The 19,153-nt window shown below is 55.0% G+C and overlaps 1 protein-coding gene across 4 annotated transcripts in view; it reads right to left on the minus strand.

Annotated features, from left to right (window-relative positions):
• Sptbn5 (spectrin, beta, non-erythrocytic 5) overlaps positions 1-19,153 on the minus strand; it is a 41,462-nt gene that overhangs the window by 5,211 nt on the left and 17,098 nt on the right. For 2 of the 4 annotated variants that reach the window (XM_087655177.1, XM_087655175.1), the window contains exons 22-59: positions 18,825-18,989; positions 18,224-18,438; positions 17,746-17,932; positions 17,318-17,518; positions 16,971-17,087; positions 15,857-16,002; positions 15,492-15,627; positions 15,152-15,297; positions 14,249-14,363; positions 14,053-14,163; positions 13,568-13,744; positions 13,075-13,275; positions 12,777-12,926; positions 12,260-12,364; positions 11,801-11,968; positions 11,181-11,330; positions 10,902-11,093; positions 10,614-10,694; positions 9,045-9,160; positions 8,842-8,956; positions 8,034-8,138; positions 7,784-7,905; positions 7,404-7,566; positions 7,013-7,201; positions 6,717-6,794; positions 6,013-6,185; positions 5,039-5,129; positions 4,794-4,940; positions 3,963-4,100; positions 3,617-3,873; positions 3,342-3,528; positions 2,905-3,117; positions 1,897-2,093; positions 1,565-1,769; positions 1,128-1,322; positions 826-990; positions 348-565; positions 31-220 (exon numbers count right to left, since the gene is read on the minus strand). In XM_087655177.1, the coding sequence (XP_087511303.1) occupies positions 31-220; positions 348-565; positions 826-990; positions 1,128-1,322; positions 1,565-1,769; positions 1,897-2,093; positions 2,905-3,117; positions 3,342-3,528; positions 3,617-3,873; positions 3,963-4,100; positions 4,794-4,940; positions 5,039-5,129; positions 6,013-6,185; positions 6,717-6,794; positions 7,013-7,201; positions 7,404-7,566; positions 7,784-7,905; positions 8,034-8,138; positions 8,842-8,956; positions 9,045-9,160; positions 10,614-10,694; positions 10,902-11,093; positions 11,181-11,330; positions 11,801-11,968; positions 12,260-12,364; positions 12,777-12,926; positions 13,075-13,275; positions 13,568-13,744; positions 14,053-14,163; positions 14,249-14,363; positions 15,152-15,297; positions 15,492-15,627; positions 15,857-16,002; positions 16,971-17,087; positions 17,318-17,518; positions 17,746-17,932; positions 18,224-18,438; positions 18,825-18,989 (6,027 nt within the window). Of the gene's footprint in view, positions 1-30; positions 221-347; positions 566-825; positions 991-1,127; positions 1,323-1,564; positions 1,770-1,896; positions 2,094-2,904; positions 3,118-3,341; positions 3,529-3,616; positions 3,874-3,962; positions 4,101-4,793; positions 4,941-5,038; positions 5,130-6,012; positions 6,186-6,716; positions 6,795-7,012; positions 7,202-7,403; positions 7,567-7,783; positions 7,906-8,033; positions 8,139-8,841; positions 8,957-9,044; positions 9,161-10,613; positions 10,695-10,901; positions 11,094-11,180; positions 11,331-11,800; positions 11,969-12,259; positions 12,365-12,776; positions 12,927-13,074; positions 13,276-13,567; positions 13,745-14,052; positions 14,164-14,248; positions 14,364-15,151; positions 15,298-15,491; positions 15,628-15,856; positions 16,003-16,970; positions 17,088-17,317; positions 17,694-17,745; positions 17,933-18,223; positions 18,439-18,824; positions 18,990-19,153 lie in introns of those variants that run through there. The other 2 variants (XM_087655176.1, XM_087655178.1) reach the window with 2 other exon arrangements.

Below are 19,153 nucleotides of genomic sequence, written 5' to 3' on the forward strand. Positions count from 1 at the left end.
TGAGGCTCGTCCCATGCTCTGTGCTCACACCTCCAGGGACATGAAATGGCCTTTGTCCAGCAGTCGCTGCCCTTCCTGCCGTGCGTTCTGGGCTTGAAGGCAGCATTCCTGGATTTCTTGCTCCAGCTCCTCATGCTGCTCAAGGAGCTGCTTGGCCCCCACCACATCCTCAGCCTGCTTCTCTGAGGAAAGCAGCTCCTGCTTCTCCTGAGCCCACACTCTGCCAGGCAAGGAAACAGAGCTACTAGCAGAGCTGGTGAGGCAGCCTGGGGGACAAGGGCGGCAAGTGCTACTCCCCCAAACATCAGGATAGGCAGAGCTCCGCTAGCAGTACAGACCCTACTTACAGCAATTCCCGGCAGCTCCCAAGAAAGGTGTGGCCCTGGGTAGCCTGCAGCAGTTTCTGGCTCCATTCCTGGACTTTGGCCTCCAGGTTGGCCCAGGCGCCCTGCACCTTGGTGAGCCACTCACCAAGGCTCCCCTGAGCCAAAGGGTGGTGCTGGCCGAGCCTTTGGGCCTCCGTCTGTACTCTCGACACCTCGTTTTCAATAACCCTCACTTCTCTCTGCAACCAGAACGTGATGTTGCACTGGCCTGCTCCCCATTCAGTAGCCCCTGGCCTGTGGAGACCCCTCCTCCTTAAAACCTGTTCTAAGTTCCTTGGGCCACAGGAGAGTGGTTTAGTACCCTGCAGAAGTGGCTCAGGGGAAGTCTCAGGTGAGGCCATTGCCCGTCAGCTCTGATGAGGGACTGAGGCACACAGGTCTTTTGCCTTATGCCTGCAGGAGTAGGGCCGAGGTGAGCAGCTTTGGGCAAGGCCTTTACCTGAAGACGCCTTTGCTGCTGCTGCTGCTGCAGCAGGGGCTGTGCAGGCGACAGGTCATGGACTTGGAACTCTCCTTCCAGCAGGGTGGTAGTCTCCTGCATCCAACCCTGGAGCTCTGAGGCGGCCTGCTCAAAGCTCCGGAGATCACGGGCTGCTGCCAGGTTCTGAGGAAGAATTGAGGTGTGTGTGTGTGTGTGTGTGTGTGTGTGTGTGTGTGTGTGTGTGTGTGTGTGTGTGTGTGTGTGTCCGGTTGGGGCTGTACTGTGCTCCACGGCTCCATATGCCCTGAAACATGGCCTACCTCTGTACGGGCTTTGATTGCCTTGTTCAGCCTCTCCCAAGTGGCCTGGACGCGACACTTCTGAGCTTGAATCTGGGGATAGAACCTGGGTGCCCCTCTTTCTAGGGAAGCCATCAGCTCCCTCAGGGTCTGCATCTTGGCCTGGCCCAGGCTCTGGACTTCTCTGTTGAAAGCATCAAACATGTCTTCCAGTACCTAGGAGGGGTGAGGTAGGGATGTAGAGCTTCTGCTGGCAGCCCTGGAAGCTCACTAAGAGCCTGGCAACACCAGTGTCCCCAACATCACTTAGCCCTAGAGTTCTAGAACTGCAGACTCTTCTAGTGACACCCCTCCAGGATCCTTGTTCACCCCTCAGAATCTCCCATTCTCAAACATATATCTTCCTTGCCTAAGGAAGCCTCTTCCCTATTCTCTGGGTCTACCGAGGGCTAACCCACCTTGATGCCTTCTAGATCCTGTCCATAGTCCTGGGACTCAGCGACAGTCAGCTTGGTGGTCAGCCAGGCATCCAGGAGCAAGGCCTCTTGCTCTAGCTGGTATAGGTGTAGCTGCTCACGCAGTGCTTGCCCCCTGCCTTCTGCTCTCTGCAAGAGCTGTGCATGGGCCTCTCTCACAGCCTGCAACTGGGCCAGCACCCTAGGACTTTGACAGGAAGAAAGGACAGCATAGGCTGCATCCCTCCTTCTCCAGACTGGACTAGCTCCCTCTGCCGCTGACAGGGGCACCCTTATCTCTGCTCCTCTCCAGGAAGAGTGTGGCTCTAGCCTACCTGCCTGGGCCCTGCCCACTCTCCAGAAGGGCTACTGTTTGTTGTAGCTGCTCAATGCGACTGCTGAACCCCTCCAAGTCTCTTGTGGTGGTCTCCAGGCGCCGCAAAAGAGCCTGTGTGGCCTCAGTATCCTGGCCCAGGTCCTCGCTGTCCAGAATGTGGCCCCGTTCAGCTAGCCAGGATCCAGCTTCCAGGAGCTGGGCAGTATAACAACGGGGATTAGTTTTCTAAGGCCCAGGACTTCAGTTTGAGGGTTGGGGAGCCTTGGGATTTAGAGTGGGAGTTAGGGTAGATGGGGTAGGATTACAGGAGGTGTCCTCAGTCAGTTGCATGAGGGAAATTGCCTGGAGAGCCCTCCTAGGTCCTTCCTAACACCTCCCAAAAGACTCTCACTGTACTGGAAGGACCACAAATGGCAGCATTTTTTAGGGTTCCAGGTGATTCTTTTCTTTTTCTTCATGTAAAACAAAGATGACTTATTTTTGCTCCTCAGAGACAGTGTTGCTGCTTGGTATAATAAAAGCAAGTTGAGCCAACAATCCTTACTTTGTTTCTCATCGTTTATTACTTTTTATCTTGTTATGAGACAGGGTCTCGCTATATAGGCCTTGGTTGTCCTGGAACTTGAAGTGGTCATCCTCCTGTGTCTGCTTTCTGCATACTGGACTCACAAGCATGGGCCACTATCCCTGGCTTCTAATTACTTTTGAGGTGTTTTTGTTTGCTTTTTTGAGATAAGGTCTTACTCTCCTCTCCTAGGTGCTTACATTGTCATGCATTTAGTTTGTGAGGTAGCTCAGATGTAATTGCAAGGGGAAGGTTCCACGTGATTCTGACATAAAGTTCTAGCTGAAAACCCCAAGTTTGGAAGAAAGAGTGAAAGTGAGGTGCTGGAGAAGGCAGGGGAGGCATAGCTCAGGCTGCACTGGGAGGCATCTTTCAGTCCCATAAAGTCCCAGGGTTCTCAGCCACTTCTGACATCTCCTCACCCCACAGCACCCCTCTCACCTCCACCAGAGTCTGCTGGGCCTCCAGGGCCTGCTGCAGCATCCTCCCCCTCCGTGCTGCCTCTGTCTCTAGGTGGTTTAGAGCCACCTCCAGCTGCTGCACCCGGGCGGCCACCTCTTCAGCGGCAAAGTGTCCCGCCTGTACAAGCTTGTGTCCTGTACCTGTCACCACCTGGCTCAGAGCCTTGTGGTTACTGATCTCATTCTCTAAATTCTGCAAAGGAGGAAGGGCCAGGGATGTGTTAGAAAACCGAGGAACCCACACCCTGATGATTCATTGGACCCTACAGACGTACAAGGAATTCCCATCCCAGGATTTCCAAAGAAAATAGGTGTTCCTCAAGGCAGAGGCTGTGCTGGTCCACAGTGCCCTGGCCTTGGACCATGAGCCTCTCCTCTGAGGCTGCCCTGCCCCAGTCTCCCCGCCTGGGCTAGCACCTGGTGTTTCTCCTGCAGGTGGCGCACAGTGCCCAGGCTCTGACCGTAGTCTTGGGCTGTGGCAGAGGGCAACTTCTCCTGAACCCAAGCCATTTCCTCATCAACATCCCTAAAGAACTGTAAGAGGAGCCTTTGGGCCTCCAGGGATGCCCTGCGCTCTTGTAGGGGCTCCCAAAGGCCCTGAAACCTAAAAGAGAACCAGAGGGGGCCAGTGTTGAAACTAATTTTCTTCCAAGGAAGGAGGCAAAGGAAGACCAGGGGCCCGGACAATATACCTCTGAAGCAGCTGCCCGGCTTGCTCTTCCACATCTTTGGCGAGGCGGTGGCCTTCCTGAAAGCAGGCTTGGGCCTGGCCCTGCAGCTCCTGCACTTGCCTGGCCTGCCTATCCACAGCTGCTTCTAGCTCCTCCTGGGCACCCAGGAGCTCGCCCACTCTAGGCAGGTCCTGGCTTCTGACAGGGGCTCTCAGCTCTGCTTCCATGGGCTCCAGCCAGTTCTTCAGTTCCCTCAGCATCCTCTGCAGATGCAGGACCTAGAACAGAACATAGGTGAGCATAAGAGAGTGGGGTGCTGAGTCCTAGGGTCCTGTCCAGTGAGCTGCTTCATAGCCTATCATCTCACCTTGGAGGCCCCCTGTAGTCTGGCCATCTTCCTCTGGCAGTTGGTCTGCAGCTCAGCCCAGAGGCCTCCTAATTCTTCCAGTTGCCCCCGGATGGTCTCTGAGGCCGGGTGCCCCCCTTGTAGCAGCTCTTGCCCCTCCTATATCATACATCATACATACATGACTGAGGATGCTGGTACCACGCTGTCAATGACCAAAGCCCCACAGCTGCAGCCTCTACAAGCTGACTGTGACACGGGACAGATTTCCATTCCTTCTTTCCTCCCAGGGTCAAAGCACCCACCCACCTTTTTCTGAGACAGGCTCTCACCACACTGCCCAGGCTAGCCTCACACTTGCAGGTCAGCACTGCCTGTGATTGCCAGAACTAGGATGACCCACACCACACCAGGCCACGTCTAACTTACCATGGCCACCAGTGCTGACATCATGGGCATGGGCCCTAACAACCAGCCTCACACATTTCTTAATCTGTTTGTCCTCCATGCAGTGGAGGTGCAATGATTATTGATTAAGTGAGGTAACCTAGCATGAACTACTTATAAAACATTTGATAGGAGTAATCAGCTTGGGGTCAGGATTCCTTTCCAGGTAGAAAAGAAATGTTTAAAAAAGGGGGGGGGGAGAAAAAGGAAAAAAAAAGATACTGTTTTGACATTTGAGTTCCAGATGTTTCAACATATTTTCCATAAAATTATTGAATGTTACCTAGCACAGTACCTGTACACAGAAAGCATGGGGCAGACACTGGTTGTCAATACTATGATTCAAAGCCACCTGCAGGGATGTTGGGGGCTAGGCTGTGGCCCCCAAGGCCCCTGGAGGTTTACCATCTGGAGCTCCTGCCGCTGGTGAACACTGGCATCCAGCTCAGCCTGCAAATTCTGCTGCTGCTGCAACTGTGCTTGCATCGTGGTTGGGTCCTGCTGACCCTCTTCCAGAGCCACCAGGTTCTTCTCCCTCAGCCATGTAGCTACCTGATGCACGGGAGAGCCAAGGTGTCCTTTCTCTAACCTCTGGAGAGCCCCTGCAGAAGGTGCACCCCCACAACCCTCTCAGCCCAAGCAAAGGGAACCTCGCTGGAATCCTGCAAAAATTTCCGAAGCTTCTGTAGCTCCTCCAGCTGGCGTCCCCGGGCCCTCGCTTGCTCTGTGAGTGCATCCATCCTGCAAGGAGAGTCTCGTGGACCCCCAAGCTCCACCACCAGGACTGGATCTTATCCCTCGCCCTCCCTTCTTCCCCTCCCCCTCTCTCCTGCGTGTGTGTGTGTGTGTGTGTGTGTGTGTGTGTGTGTGTGTGTGTGTGTGTGTGGCACAGCCTTTCATAATCCATATCACAAGGACCTGGATCTGTTCCTTTGAAACAGACACATATGCTTCCTCTCCATACTGGTGTCACTTACGTTCGCGATGTAACCCACTCTCAGAATGCAGTGTTTTTGGAGATTGGTCAGCCCAAATCTGAGAGGACAGGTATTACTGTATAAGGAGGTTAAGGTTGGACACAAGGGAAGACTATGCAAGGACATAGGAGAATCCTATAATCCAAAGAAACCCTTCTAACACCTTCATCATGAACTTCATGTTAAATGTTTGATATATACAAACTACATTAGGTATTAGTTTATATATTCCAGATATGTATCTCTGAACCAATGTATTCAGTGCACTGACTAAAGTTCTAACACCTCCACCCCACAGTGCATGAACAGTTCCTCATTAGCAGTTTCCCTCACTGGTGTTAACGCCCACGCCAAAGGGCATGGAGCTGGGGGACTACATTGAAGTGACACAAGCCGTAAGAGGGAAAGATCAATGACATCGTGCTGGGGTTGACTGGGTCCACCGGTCCCACTTAAGGTAACAGAGCTGGCAAACCAACATGCCGTGTACTTAGACCTTCCTGAGTACCCAGGGAAGTCCACCTGAAGTAAGGAAGAGCAAGGGGCCTGAGAGGTGGCTTGGAAGAACCAGAGGAAGGGAAGGGCTTAGGTAATGGATGCCCACACTAGCTCACCCCCAGTTCCCACCATCTCAGAGCCACAGGTACCTCAGGAGTAGGGCCTGACATCTGTCCAGGACACTGTGGGCCTCAGAGTGTCCACCCTGGTGCAGGCTATGGGCCGTGGCCTCCAGTGCACTGATCTTTTCAGCCTGTACCTTCAGGCCCTGCTCACGTCTCTTGTGCTTTGACAGAAGGATCTCCACAGTGACCAAAGGGTCCTGGTGGAAGTGGGAACCCATGCTAATTATAGGGTTGCCACCGCTCCACCCTGAACTATCTGTTTCCCTCTAGAGCTAGCCTAACAAACTCTTTCTACAAAGTGGTTGCTCTCCTGTGGGCATTATTTAAACCCCACGAGGCTGCCTATGACTTTAGGATGAGGACACACTTGGACAGCATCTAGTATCCATTTCCAGGGCAGACTGAGCAGTGCCCTCTCATGTGACTCTATGCTCTGAGTAAGACCTATGTCCCAGGCCCCTGTGAGTTAGTTACACATATCTGTTACTGGGGTTGGGGTGATGTTGGAAGGAAGTCAGAGGCAAGAAAAGTGGTAGGAAAGAGATCAGAGGGAGCGACCAGCCAGGCTCTAAGCCCATTCCCTTGGCTCCTAGGACACACTGTGGACACTATCACTTAGGACTGATGGAAACTGCCCAGCGGTGGGAAAGACTTTGACCCAGAGAACTTGATGTTCTGGCTAGCTTGACCGGTCTCATCTGTCCTACCCACCCCTGTGGGACACTTACCGCCACTTCCTCATAAGTCAGGGAGGCCTCTTCACTGTCAAGCCAGTGTTCTACCTTTTCCACAGAGCTCAGACACAGCTGGTGAGAAAGGACAAGAGAAGCTCAGCAGGGCCCCATGACTACCTCTGTATGTCTGTGACCTTTTGGGTGGTTCAGGTTGGAGAAGCTGAGGCCTGGCTCCATGGTACCAGGAGCAGGAAGACCGGCAGGAATACCCAAGAAAGGCAGCCTTTTCAGGGACATCATAGGTCCTGATGGGGGTGAGGGGCGGAGGCTGGGAGCTGGCCTGGGCCCACCTGCTGCTCCAGGGCCTGCTGTAGCTGCTGCTGCCGCCCCTGCCATGATGCCTGCAAGCCACTCAACTCCTGCTCTACAGCAGCCAGGGGCTGGCGAATGCCGGAGGCCAGCGGGTATCCAGATGCAAGCAGCCGCTGCCCCATGCTTCGGACCAGATTAAGGCTGTCTGTTCGGACGTCCAGCTCAACCTGGAATAGGCCTGAGATCAGTACCAGGACTACCAGAGGTCCAGCAGGAAGGAGAGGGGAGGGATGGAACACAAGAGGAGGGTGAAAAGGACAAAGTTGACCAGGAGACAGACAAAAGTCATAGTAGGGGTCAGAGGAAGGGGTGGGGTGGTGACGGGGTGACACTTGAAAGGCCTGGCACCTCAGGACTGCTGCTGCTCACCTTGTGTGCCTGGTGCTCTTCCAACATGTACAGGATTCTCACAGGGCTGCAGGGCGTGGCCTGCCTGGCCATCTCAGCCTGTAGTCCCTGGGCCCAGTCCTGCAGATCCTGCAGCATGGTCTGGAGCTTCTGAACTTCATGGCCCACATCCAGCAACTCCCTCCTGCTCACAGGACTCATTAGTAAGTTCTAGGCTCGTGGAGTCCCCTTTCCCTCATGCCCAGTTCCCTTCAATCCCCTCAGCACAGAAGGCCATGGGATGGGAATTCATTAGTAAATAATACAGAAGCTCAGGAGAAAGCAGGGGCCAAAGGGAAGTGTGTGGACTGAGAACCAGAGGGACAGTCCACGCGGGACTAAGGCCCCCGGGCTCATCGTACCACTTCCGGGCCTTGTGCCAGACCTTCCACCAGCTGTCCATCATTTCCTGCTGCTTATGTCTGAGGCCGCCTGTAGCCTCAGGATTTTCCTCGCAGAGCCGGCTGACCCTACCTCCAAGAGACTGTCGGGAGGAAGGTCAGAGGCTAGGCGGCAGGACCTCGGGCTGAGGTGTCTTAGCATGCGACTCTCAGGAACCCACCAGGGCTCCCCTGAGGATGTGCCCAGGGTCTGGGTCCCCCAACTGCACACCTCCACCTGAGTCTGGATGAGGTCCATCTCCTGCTGCAGCATTTTCTGTCTCCATGATATACGCTCCAAACCTTCAGTGCCCTCCAGGGCCTGGGCCAGCGATTCCTGGGAGAGTGAGGAGGAGGCCTTGGCGTCAGCTGCCCCCTCACTGCAGAAACCTGCTTATCTAGAGCGGCAGGGTAGAACTCAAGCATCCTACATGGATCCCTTCCTGCTGCCTCAGAGGGACTGGAACAGGGGCCTGGGCTTGACCAGAGCCATTTTCCTCATGGGAAGAAAACAGGAGTTCTGGGGCAGAACTTTGGGTCTGGACTTTCCTCTGGTAAGACCTGTGCATGGTACTTCTTGGCATTTTGTCTCTTTGGTTTCAATCCCTCTGGGGAGGTATTTCAGGAGACAGAGGCCTGAGCTAGCTCTGAGAGGAAGATCCAGTGGAAGAGGATGCTGTGCCACATGGGATACCTCAGGCCACATAGGTCTTAGCTGTACTTTCACAGCTTGAAGTCCACCTGCATTCCTGTGGGACCAACACCATCCTGGGCCAAACCTCCCCTGGGCTTTAGACATGCTTAGGGTTCAGGAAAAACAGGGCGTGCTCTGGCCTCTGGACCCATCACACATCTGGGATAGAAGAGGCAGGGTGAGTGGCTTGGGAGCTGCAGGGGTGGGGGGCTCTATAGTGTACTTCTCCCAGGTGGTGGGATCCTGGTGGGATCCAGCTGAAGGGCAAAGCTGGGCCAGGGGTCATGGGAGACTCAAGGCAACGGCACTCCCAACTCAGGGCACAAGGGGACTTTTCACAACCTACCTTCTCCCTGATCTGCTCAATGATGTTGTCCAGTTCACTGGACAATCTGTGTCTCTCCAGGGCTGCTTCAAGCCGCTGCTTATACAGGAGCAGGTTGCCATGGAAAGTCTTCCACCTGACCAAAGGATGGGGGTGAACCTTGCAGCCTGAGGCGGTACTCGACCCCTCTCCCGCCCCCACTGCCCTCCCCCTCTAAGACTGGCCTATTGTTGAGCTGGTTTTGTCGCTGGCAGATGGCCTCAGATTCCTCGGGGCCCTGGTTCTTGAGCTGCAGTGACAAGTTTTTGATTCTCCTGATGCGGGTGTCATCCACTGTGACCTGTGGGGAAGGTAAAGGTGTGAATGCTAGCACTGCCAGTCCAAGGCCTCGTCTTGGCAGAGCTGTTGTGACTGTTCCCTGGGAAAGCAGCCACCATCTTGAGGCACTTGGCTATGCCTCTTGCCAAACGTGATCCCAGCTGGGTTTGCTGATGGTTTCGTACTTCCTCATGGAAGGGTGGGAGGGTCACAGGACCCCCACCTGAGCAGCTAGGTGCTCCATGCCATCTGTTGTATGTAACTGTGCCTCACTTGCACATGGCCTGTACGGAACCCCAGCAAACCCCACAGCAGTGAACTTTGTCTCATGTCTTGTTGGGGCCTTGGGAGAAGGGGTAGATATTGTTTATGTCTCCCCCTGAGAAGGAATTTTAGCAACTGCAGCACATTTGGGGAATGAGAGGCATCTGTTTCCTCTGCAGTGACAGGTGCTGGAGGCCACCCCTCTCAGCTACAGTGCGGAAGACCAGCCTGGAACCCACAACCTTAGAGTCTCTCAGGTGAGGACTGGGTAGGAGGGAACAGATGAGCACAGACTCAGTGGTGTTTAAAGTTGAAAATGGAGCTGACACAAAGCAGGCTTACAGGTCCTCAGGGAGAGGGGATCCCCAACAGGGTGGATCCTGGGCTTCCTACTCCCTACGTGTGTAGCATTTATTAACTCCTCAAAGCACTTTCCTATGGAGTGGCTCATCTGAGAGACAATCCTGGAGCACAGCAGGGCTCAGAGAAGCACTGCAGGGCTCAGGGATCTCAGTGCTTACTCATGGCAGGTCAGACCCAGCATCCCTTCTTGCTGTACCCTGGTTTGGCATCTGAGAAGTGCCACCACCAGCTAAGGATGTGCTGGAGTTAAGACCAGCTTTTACCGAAGTCTAGCACACCAGTTTCAGGATGGGTTAGCACGCCGCCTTCAACCCTGATTGCAGACATATTTGCCAATATCCCCTCTACATTACAGAGAAACAGATCCCTGGTATACTTGGTGGGTGGAGTGGGGGAGGGGATACTGAATTACTCACACTGAAGAAGGCGCTATCGACAACACCCAGGCATAGGTTCTATCATTTAAAGATATTTTGAAATAGTAAGTTATGATTACAATTTTGAATGAGTTCAGAAAGTTGCAAAATTGTTTAGAGGCCCCATTAACTCCCTCCCTGTGTCTTATCATAACACTGAAACCGGACTACCAAGTTTTCCAGGACAGACATAACTGTATGACAGGTGTGGAATCATGCGCCTGCCACCACACGTGACACTCCCTCACCTCTGAGAAAGGCACGATGCCCATTTAGAGATGAGGAAATTAAGGACTGGCCGGGTGAGGTTGCTCGCCTAAATGCGTCCACGTAGGGCAAAGCTGCGCTTGAACCTTCTCCAGATTCTGGAGTCCACCAGACAAATGTCCCAGTGGGAGACACTCGTCAACCCCTCCTTACAGAGCCTCTCACCTGTAACTTGCAGACCTGCCTGCACAGCTGCAGACAGTGCTCAAGGTTCAGGCCAACGTCACAGCCGTCCACCATCCTCTCCTGTGGGGGCGAAGGTGGGGAGGTAACACTTAGCCTCCATCTTGCCACTTGCCCTGTAGCTGGGGCAGGGTCAAAGCAGATGGATGCTGTGCCTTCCCAAGGCTTCCACCATCACGGAGCCAGAGAGTTGTGGGACCTTGCTCTGCCTCACCCAGTCCTTTAGCTCCTGTCCCCACCCCCAAATGCCCTATCCAGAGGAGCCCCCACCTTCTCCTGGATCCAGGTCTCTGCAAGGTCGGCGCTCTGCAGGAACTCCAGAAAGTTGCATCTGTCCTCCAGGGCCTGGCCCTGCAGGGTCACTGCCTGCCTCAGCTTCTCCCAGAGGTCCCACAGGGCCTCCAGCCTCTGGGAGACCTCTCTAGCCTGAGGGTGGCTCTGACTGAGGAGCCCTTCACCTTGCTGGGAGACAGGAGTAAGGGAGCAGTCAGCACCTTCTTACCTCAGCTATCAATACTTTGGAGTAGGCTGGGCTGAGCCTAGAGTTACCTTGGCAACAGAGGTCACGATCTGCTCATGAGCCTGGACCTCAGCCCTGAAGGCCTGGTGTTTCCTCAGGTGTTTCAGATAATCTTTTAGGTTCCCAAGAGGGCTGCAGGCTCTCAGTTGCTGGAGCCGCTCCTGGATCCAGTCCTCAACCTGGAGGGTGGAGCACGGAGCCTATGATGCTCCATCCTGAAGGACCCCGACTCCTTCAACCCCTACTCCACGCCAGCATAGTCCAGGGAGTGGGCTACTGGCCTCGGGCAGGCTGGCAGTATCTAGTAAGTAAGAACCACCATGCTAGCTCGGGCAGCCATGCTTCAGGCCAGGCTGAGCAAGGAAGGTGAATGAGAGTCCATTTCAGAGGCGTGAGCTCCCTGCTCCAGGAACCCACATAGCTGTGTTCCCCTGCCTACAGCTCTTCTTCGTCTTGGCCTTGTTGGTGCTCAGCAAATAGGTGAGTCTCAGCCCACAGGGGCTACAAATCAAACGCCCTGAGCTCCACCATGGCCCTCGGGAAGCCATTTAACTCTCCAAACAACCTTTGTTCATCATAATGTTATGGTGGGGATGTCTCCTCAACCTGCACAGTGTAATGGGTAGTGGGCAGGGAATGGTCCTCTGACCTGGGTTGCCGTCCTGGTAAAGTTGCCTATCATCAAGGAGGTGCGCAGGGCCTGTCCCCGGCTCTCTGCCAGTTCCTTCACTTGAGCCCGGCGTTCCTGCACGTGGTAAACCAGGTTCTGCCCCTTTGGGCTTGGAATCATTTTCAACTGCTCACACAGCGCTGACTCCTGTGGACAGACAGAGTCTGCTGGGCTGCTCTAGCAACGTGGTCTCTATCTTTCCCTTAGCTTTGCACTGGCCATCGCCAGAACTGCTCTCCCTCTGATCAGTGACCTCAGAATAAGTAATGCTCTTGGTCCCTGCAGTGTGAACCACCCTAGCCTGGGTCTTTTTCTGGCCCAGATGCACGATTCTATCCTTAGCTTTACAGAAACACCAGCACTATTTCTGAGCATACACCCAGCCACCGAATCCCTCTTGAAGACTCCCCCACCAGTAACAATGTTCAGGCCCATCACCTTCTTGTCCTGGAGAGCCAGCACTTTCTGGAAGATGACGAGCTTTCGGATCAACTGTTCCACTTCTTCCACTGAGCTCCCCAGGCCGCTGGCTTTGAGGAATGCCTAGATCAGTCCATGGGAAGATCAGAGGCTCTGAGGGCTGCCAGCACAGCCAAGGCGATGCCCCTGGGGCCTGAGCAGTGCTGACACGAACACCCACGTGGGTACGGGAGCAGTGAAGGGAACCGGAGCCCAGGTTGGAGGCCAGCAAGACTTCAACCTCTGACAAAGTGGAAGTTATGCGTAATCTCTACTAAACTCCAAGGGTTTCAGTTCCATGGGAAGAGCAGGGCTGGATCTGGCCTGGGCGTGCTAGTAGAGACCATGGTACCCTAATGATCTACACTAGTCACCCAGGAGGACTCACCCATAGCCTCTTTACTCCACGTCCAAGAAAAAGCAAGCCAAAGAACGGGAGGAGCAGTCAGGCAGGGAAGAGGACTGGGAAGATTAGAGGGGCTGCAGTGAGACCTGCCTCCTGGGCTGTGAGGAGCTTCACCAGGTGGTCACCCTGTCTGAGGAGGCGCTGTTCTTGAAGTGTGGCCTGCAACCTCTCCTGTTTGAGTGCCCAGGCCTGGAACACCTGGTCACGTTTCTCCTGTAGGGTTTGAAGCCCATCCTGGACCTGAAGACGAGAACGTAGGATGATGTGGTGGAGGAGGGGCACTGAGAAACCTTTGAGAGGAGACTGATGGAAGCAATAGGGGCTGGGGGTGGGAAGGAGGCAGCCTAAGGGAGGACAGGGTAGTCTGGGAGCTTGGGAAAATGCCCACCTTAGTGGGTGTCCTTGCCACCAGCAGCGCCTGCTGGCCCATCTTAGTGCCCTGCTCCTGCAGCTCTTCCCTGGCTTTCAGTTCTGCCCACAGCCATTGGTGGGCTCTGAGCCTGAGCAAAATGCTGCTGGGTTCCCAGGAGTCGTCCTCCATCTGCAGCTCCAGATGCACGCTGGCCACCCAGGAGGTGTAGTCCCTCACCTGACCCCAGGAGACAACAGGAGACACTGAGAGGGGGCTAGTGGTGAACAACTACAGCTTGCCTGAGCCCGTGCACATACAGAGACATCAAGCTGTCTGACTCAGGGCTTCTGGCAAGACTCACAAGTCCCTGTCACTTGGTTTCTCTGCCATCATCCTACCCAGCCCTCCCAGGACCACGGCCCTTGCTCCTGCCCCTTCTGACAACACTCTCCCTCCAAAATTGGCAGGCCTTGGTGCATGTACACATGTGTACACATGTGCACCCCTCCCAAGGGAAGAAAGCCCTCACCGCTGTGTGGAATCGGACCAGGAGATATGCTTGCTCCAACTGGGCCTTGCGCTGCTCCATGCGCAGCTGGAGGGCCTCCCAGGCTTGGGTCACAGCTTGTTGCTTCTGCTGCACAGTGGCGAGGGCCTGAGGACACAACTTCTGTACATTGCCTCCAGCCTTCAGCAGCTCCTGCAGCTAGCAGGTAGGGGGTAGAGAGGAGAGGAGAGGAGAGGAAAGGAGGGGAGGGGAGGGGAGAGGAGAGGAGAGGAGAGGAGAGGAGAGGAGAGGAGAGGAGAGGAGAGGAGAGGAGAGGAGAGGAGAGGAGAGGTTTCTCCACAGAGGCAGAAGGACCTGAGCAGATGTAGGTATGTTCCCATTCTGAGGAATCAATCCCAGAACCTCTTGGGCAAACTCTGCCATGCATGACAGGCCCAACAGGAAGAACAAATGGGCCAGGCTGGAGGGCCTGTGAGGGGCTGAGGCAGGGCTAGCAGCCTGCTCACCTGCTGCTCCATGCCTGCCAGCTCGCGTTCCAGCCCCTCATGTCTCTGGAGCTGCTTCTCTACCCCATGTAGGTCCTGGGCCACATCATTAGGGAGGTTCGTGGCTTTCTCCTAGGGTAGAAAAGGGTCAGAGCAGGGTGGAAAGGGAGGGTAGGGTCCTGAGTCTGGGAGATCCACTTCCTCTCCGAGTTCATACCTGAATCTGGGAAAGGATTTCTAGAAGATCTCTGTGGACTCTAAGGGTGGTTTCGGCATCACTGAGCAGGAGGCCTTGGGCCTGGGTCAACTGCCACAGTTCACACCAGGCAGCCCTACCATGCAGAAGAAGAGCCGTGGATCAGCCTGCATCCCCTTCCTAGTCTGATCAGCCTCCTCCTCTCCTGGATTCCCTCCTGAATGGGGCTTTCCCTTTGAGTCTTCTGCTTTTGGCTCTCCTCTCCTACAAACGTTGCTCCCGTTCCCAGAGCCTCTCAAGCTTCACAGGAAGTATAGCTGTGTGCGCTGCCCTACCGTGCTCAACACTTCATAGCTCTCTCTTTCTAACACTGCTCACCACTTTTGTCTTATTTGCAGTATGCTAACTGATCTCATTACAAATGATTGAACAGAGTCCCTATGGCTCTCCCTCCTGGCTTTCCCCATGCTCAAACGCTTCCTCCAAGTCAGACTTTAATGCTGAGGGTTATGAGAGGATCCTGACCTCTCCTTAGGCTCACGGGCTAGAGAAGGGCCCTTAGCAGGTGGGTGGACGCCTAGGAATACTGCAGGGGAGGATCGTGAGCACAGGGGCTTGGAACTCCAAGTTCATGGGGAGGCCTCCTTTCCAGCTCAGGCAGTTTCTATCCACAGAGCCTCCTCCAGGCCCTGGGAGGCAGTAATTGGAAAGTGTCCCTGAGGACTGGGAATGTCTAGGGGGTACCCTCAGCCTTAACGTCCACCACAGGCCACAGCCTGTGGAGGCCTGGCATCTCAGGAGCCACTCCCTTTCTAGCTGAGCAAGCAGAGCCCTGGTACTCTCAGAGCCACCTTTTGTTAACCCCCAAGACACCAGGCCAGCACCCTCCTGGAAACCCAGGCCCTGATAGGCCATCTCACTCACTGTAGATCCTGCTGCCTCTGGTGAGACTTGTGGGCAGCGCTGTGCCCAAGCTCTAGTAGGCTCTCTGCCAGCTGTCGGCAGGTTTCCACTCGCTGGGCACCAGTTTCAACCTGGTGCTGAAACTTTGTAAACTCAGTGCAGAGTTGCTGAGGAGAGAGGGGAGCAGAGGATGTACTCAACAATTCGGCAACAATGTAGGCTCTTGTGGCTGCAGTGCCGGCCCACTCCACCCCAGAGGCACAGTCCATGACTCTACTATGCCTTCTCCATCCGCCCATCAGGACCAGTCCCCACCACCCATCATCTGCCTCGTGTGTCTTCCCTGCTCCTAGCCCCTCACCAGCACATGCTCATGGTCCTCTCCAAAGCCGTGCTCTCCTCTGACCACCTGCTTCCTGCTGTCCAGCCAGCTCTGCAAGTCCTCAGCTTCTCTCATGAATTCATGTAGTCTCAGGGTCCCCTCCAGCTCCTGCCCCCTGTGGTGATAACCAGGGGTTCCCCAGATGTTAGCTACCTGCTCATCCCTCTGGGGTCCTAAGGGCAGGAGGCTGAAGAATGAAGTTATTCATGATCCTTGCCCAAGCCTGTGACTTGGGAAGAAGATGTAGGAAAGCCAGGGTAGGGAACAGAGGACATTGGCAAGAGATGAAGAGCTGAATCAGGGTCCCTGTGCCCGCTAATGAGAGGGTCCACAATGTCCCTCACCGATCATCTGCCAGCTTCTGTAGTGCCTGCAACTTCTCCCGTACCACAACCAGCCGCTCAGAGGCCTCAAATCCAGCAAGGGTCTGGAACCTCTGCTCGAGATCCTCCATGGAGCCCCAGCAAAGAGCTATCTCCTGCCGCAGCATCTGCCAGGGTCAGAACAGGCAGGGTGGTTCTCCACCCCTCACATCTACCCCCAATACAACCTACCCATTCATTCCCCAGCACTCATCCAGCAACTCACACGCTTATCTCTCTACCTCTCCACTCACTCAGTTCCAGTATTCTCATCCCTCTATCCACTCGTCCATGTCCCGCCCACTCAGCTTCACCCACTAACCCCTTATCCACCAACACGTTCTGTTTTACACAATGAAGAATGTCTCCACCCCAGAGGGCTCGCTACTTGGCAGAAAACAGTAAACGGCAGGAAGTCTGGGACAAGGATAGGAGGGCACAGGAGGCCTCATGCTGGACCCCAACACAAAGTGTAAACATGGACAAAACATGGGAGCTGCATGTGGCCAAGCCCGCAGGCAAACCCTTCAGGAATAGCTCACTGAAAGTCATCAGCCATGAGACAGCCCAAAGCAGTGACCTCTGAGGCATGCAGGAACGTATCCAGACAGGAGACTTCCATGACTGGAAGCACAGTGGGGCTGCGGCTGTGGAGCCTGTTGGTTCTAGGAGTTCACTCTGGCCTCCCTCCTCCTTACGGGGGATGCATGTGGGGGGAGGTGGGTTTTAGGATGGCAATTGAGTTAACGGAAAGGATGGTGTTTAGAGGACATGGGGTGGGCTGGCGCAGGTGACTGGAGTAGGAAAGTGCTGGGAGGAGATGAAACAGAGGAGACAGAGGCACCCAAGTCCTCGTGGGGAGGCGAGTCCAGGAATGAGGCTCCAGATGGTAACACTCTCTCAGTAATCCCAGTCACAGGACTGGGCTGCACTGGCAGCAGGTGTTCAGGGAGGAGGGCGAATCAGGAAGTGGGTGGGTGGCGGGTGGGGACAGGGAGGAAAGAACAGGGTTCTCTGTCTCTTTGTACTCTTTGGAGTGTTGCAGACCTCCTCCTGGCCCACTGTCACCCAAGTGGAGATGCTCAGGACACAGTACCTGGTGTTTCCTAATGAGCCCAAAGGTGGCTTCCTCATTGCTGCCGTAGTCCCGACTGCTCACCAGAGGCAGCTTTTCCTCCACCCAGGTCTCCATCTCTGACACATTCAGAAGGTACTGCAAAGAGTGACAGTGACTTATCCCATTGACCTTACCTGGGACCTTCATCACCCATCCTGGTCACCAGAGATGACCTTCTCCTGCAGAGAAGCTTCTGGGCACCTAGGGGAGTCAGTCAGCTCTCAGTCCAGAGCTTTCACCACGGGCCTCCCTCCCTGAAGGTCCCATGAGTCCTCTCTCCCACAGTTGGTCTGCTGCTCTGTGGAACCATCCTCTTGGTCTCTTACCCGCTGGAAAATGACAGCCTGCTGCAGGCAATGGGCACGTCCCTCACATGCCTGCTCCAGTTCTGCCCAGTGGCCTTCTAGCTTCTGGCACTGCTCCAGGATATGCTGAGCCTGAGGGTGCCCAGAGGCTGCGAGACTCTGGCCGGTACTTAGCACCCTGTGCATGTGCCCTACGTGACCTTTCACCTCAGCCTGTAGCACCTGCCACAGGACAATGGGAGTCTCTTAGCCACAGACATCCAGATCAGAACCACAGAGTGTCTCTAGTTCTAGTCCACTAGGGGAAGGGTACCTGGAGAAAGGTGGATTTGGAAATCAGGATACCCAAGGAGAATAACTTAGAGGCCAGACACCCTGAGCAGCGGCAGGGGGCTTCAAAGGTCAGGAAATGAGATGCTGGGGGCTTGGCAGGATACAGGTGGTGCTACCTTGTGCTTCCGTTGAAGGCTCTGAGCGTCATGCCAGCACTGGGCAGGGTAGATCGGACTGGTACTGGGCATATGCTCAGCCACCCATGTGAGCTCCAGATTGCTAAGGAGGTTAAATTTATGCAGCTCAACTGAGGCCTGCAGCTGCTGCTGCCGGGTGGCCAGCTTGCTCTGCAGGGACTTGAACCTGGTAGGAGAAGACAAAGAGGATGGGGAAGGAGTGAAGACAAGGTCATGGTTTTTTCCTCATCCCCACTAGGGACCCATGAGGAACTAGGCCAGGGAACAGAGGAACCTCTGCGGACAGGGAAGCCGTATTTGGCCGCCGTGGTGCAATGTCCTGTTTAGGATGCCTGTTTGCCCCGGCACTCCCACCCCAGGATGTTTCTACTCAGAAGGGAAAGAGTTTTGATGCCCAGGTCCTCTAGGTGCCACTCTGCTCTTAGATTCATGAGGCATGTGTGGAGGGAATAGTCACCTCTGCTGACACTTCTGGCTCTCCTCCAGGATGGTCCAAGAAGTGAACACATTGTGGGTCTGAGAGATGAGGGCGGCCATCTTGCTGGCCAGCGCCTGGCTCTTGCCCTCTAGTTGGCGATGCTGTGTCTGCAGCCTCCGGCTGGAGCACAGGTCCTGCCCGGTTTCTGTACTCTGTAGGGCTCCCTCCAGATGCTCCATCATCCCCCTGACATCCTGGGGAGGGTGACCAGAGGCTGCATTCACCTTTCTGCTGCAGCTCAACAGGTAACCCTGCCGGGTGTCTGAGTCTACAGTGCTCCTAGCCTCAGAGTCACCAGGGAACCAGCACGGCCTGCCAACTGCTAGGGTGCAAGCCATGTATACATCTTCTTCTCTAGGGTCTTTGAGTTGTGATAATCACATGCTAGACACACAGAAGCCACCTTGTGGTGGCCTGCTGCTGGGCAAAGCCACGCTTAGCCTTCTCCCAGCCAGTTCTGTGCAGGACTTCATGGTGCTATTCTCTCCAGCCATTTCTGTTCTGCCAGCTCCCATCCTGCCCCAGCCAAGCCCCAGTCTTCCTCCTTGTGTCCCCATCCCATCCCACCTTCCCCAGGGACCTGTAGTAGTTCTAGGAGCTGGCCCTGCTGTCTGGTCTGTGGCAGCCTGTCCCCTTGCTCTGCTGTCTTGTGGCTCAACTCTTCCCACTTGTGATTAAGGCTTTGAAGTCTGTCCTGTATGTCCTCCTGTGCATATGGGTTGCTATGCAACAGTTCTTTCCCAGTCTGGAACAGAGACAAAGGCCCAGGCCGTTTTTTTGATGAAGTATTAGGACCACTGCCAACCACAGCCAGGGGGGCAGGAAGCAGGTTGCTGGCTGCAACTGCTTTCCACTTGCTACCTGAAATGGTGGCAGCCTTCTGGGCTGATTTGAGTGTCTATGGAGGAG

Source organism: Rattus norvegicus, chromosome 3 (genome assembly GCF_021556685.1).
Source record: "Rattus norvegicus strain SHRSP/BbbUtx chromosome 3, alternate assembly SHRSP_T2T, whole genome shotgun sequence".
In the NCBI taxonomy this organism is placed as follows: domain Eukaryota; kingdom Metazoa; phylum Chordata; class Mammalia; order Rodentia; family Muridae; genus Rattus; species Rattus norvegicus.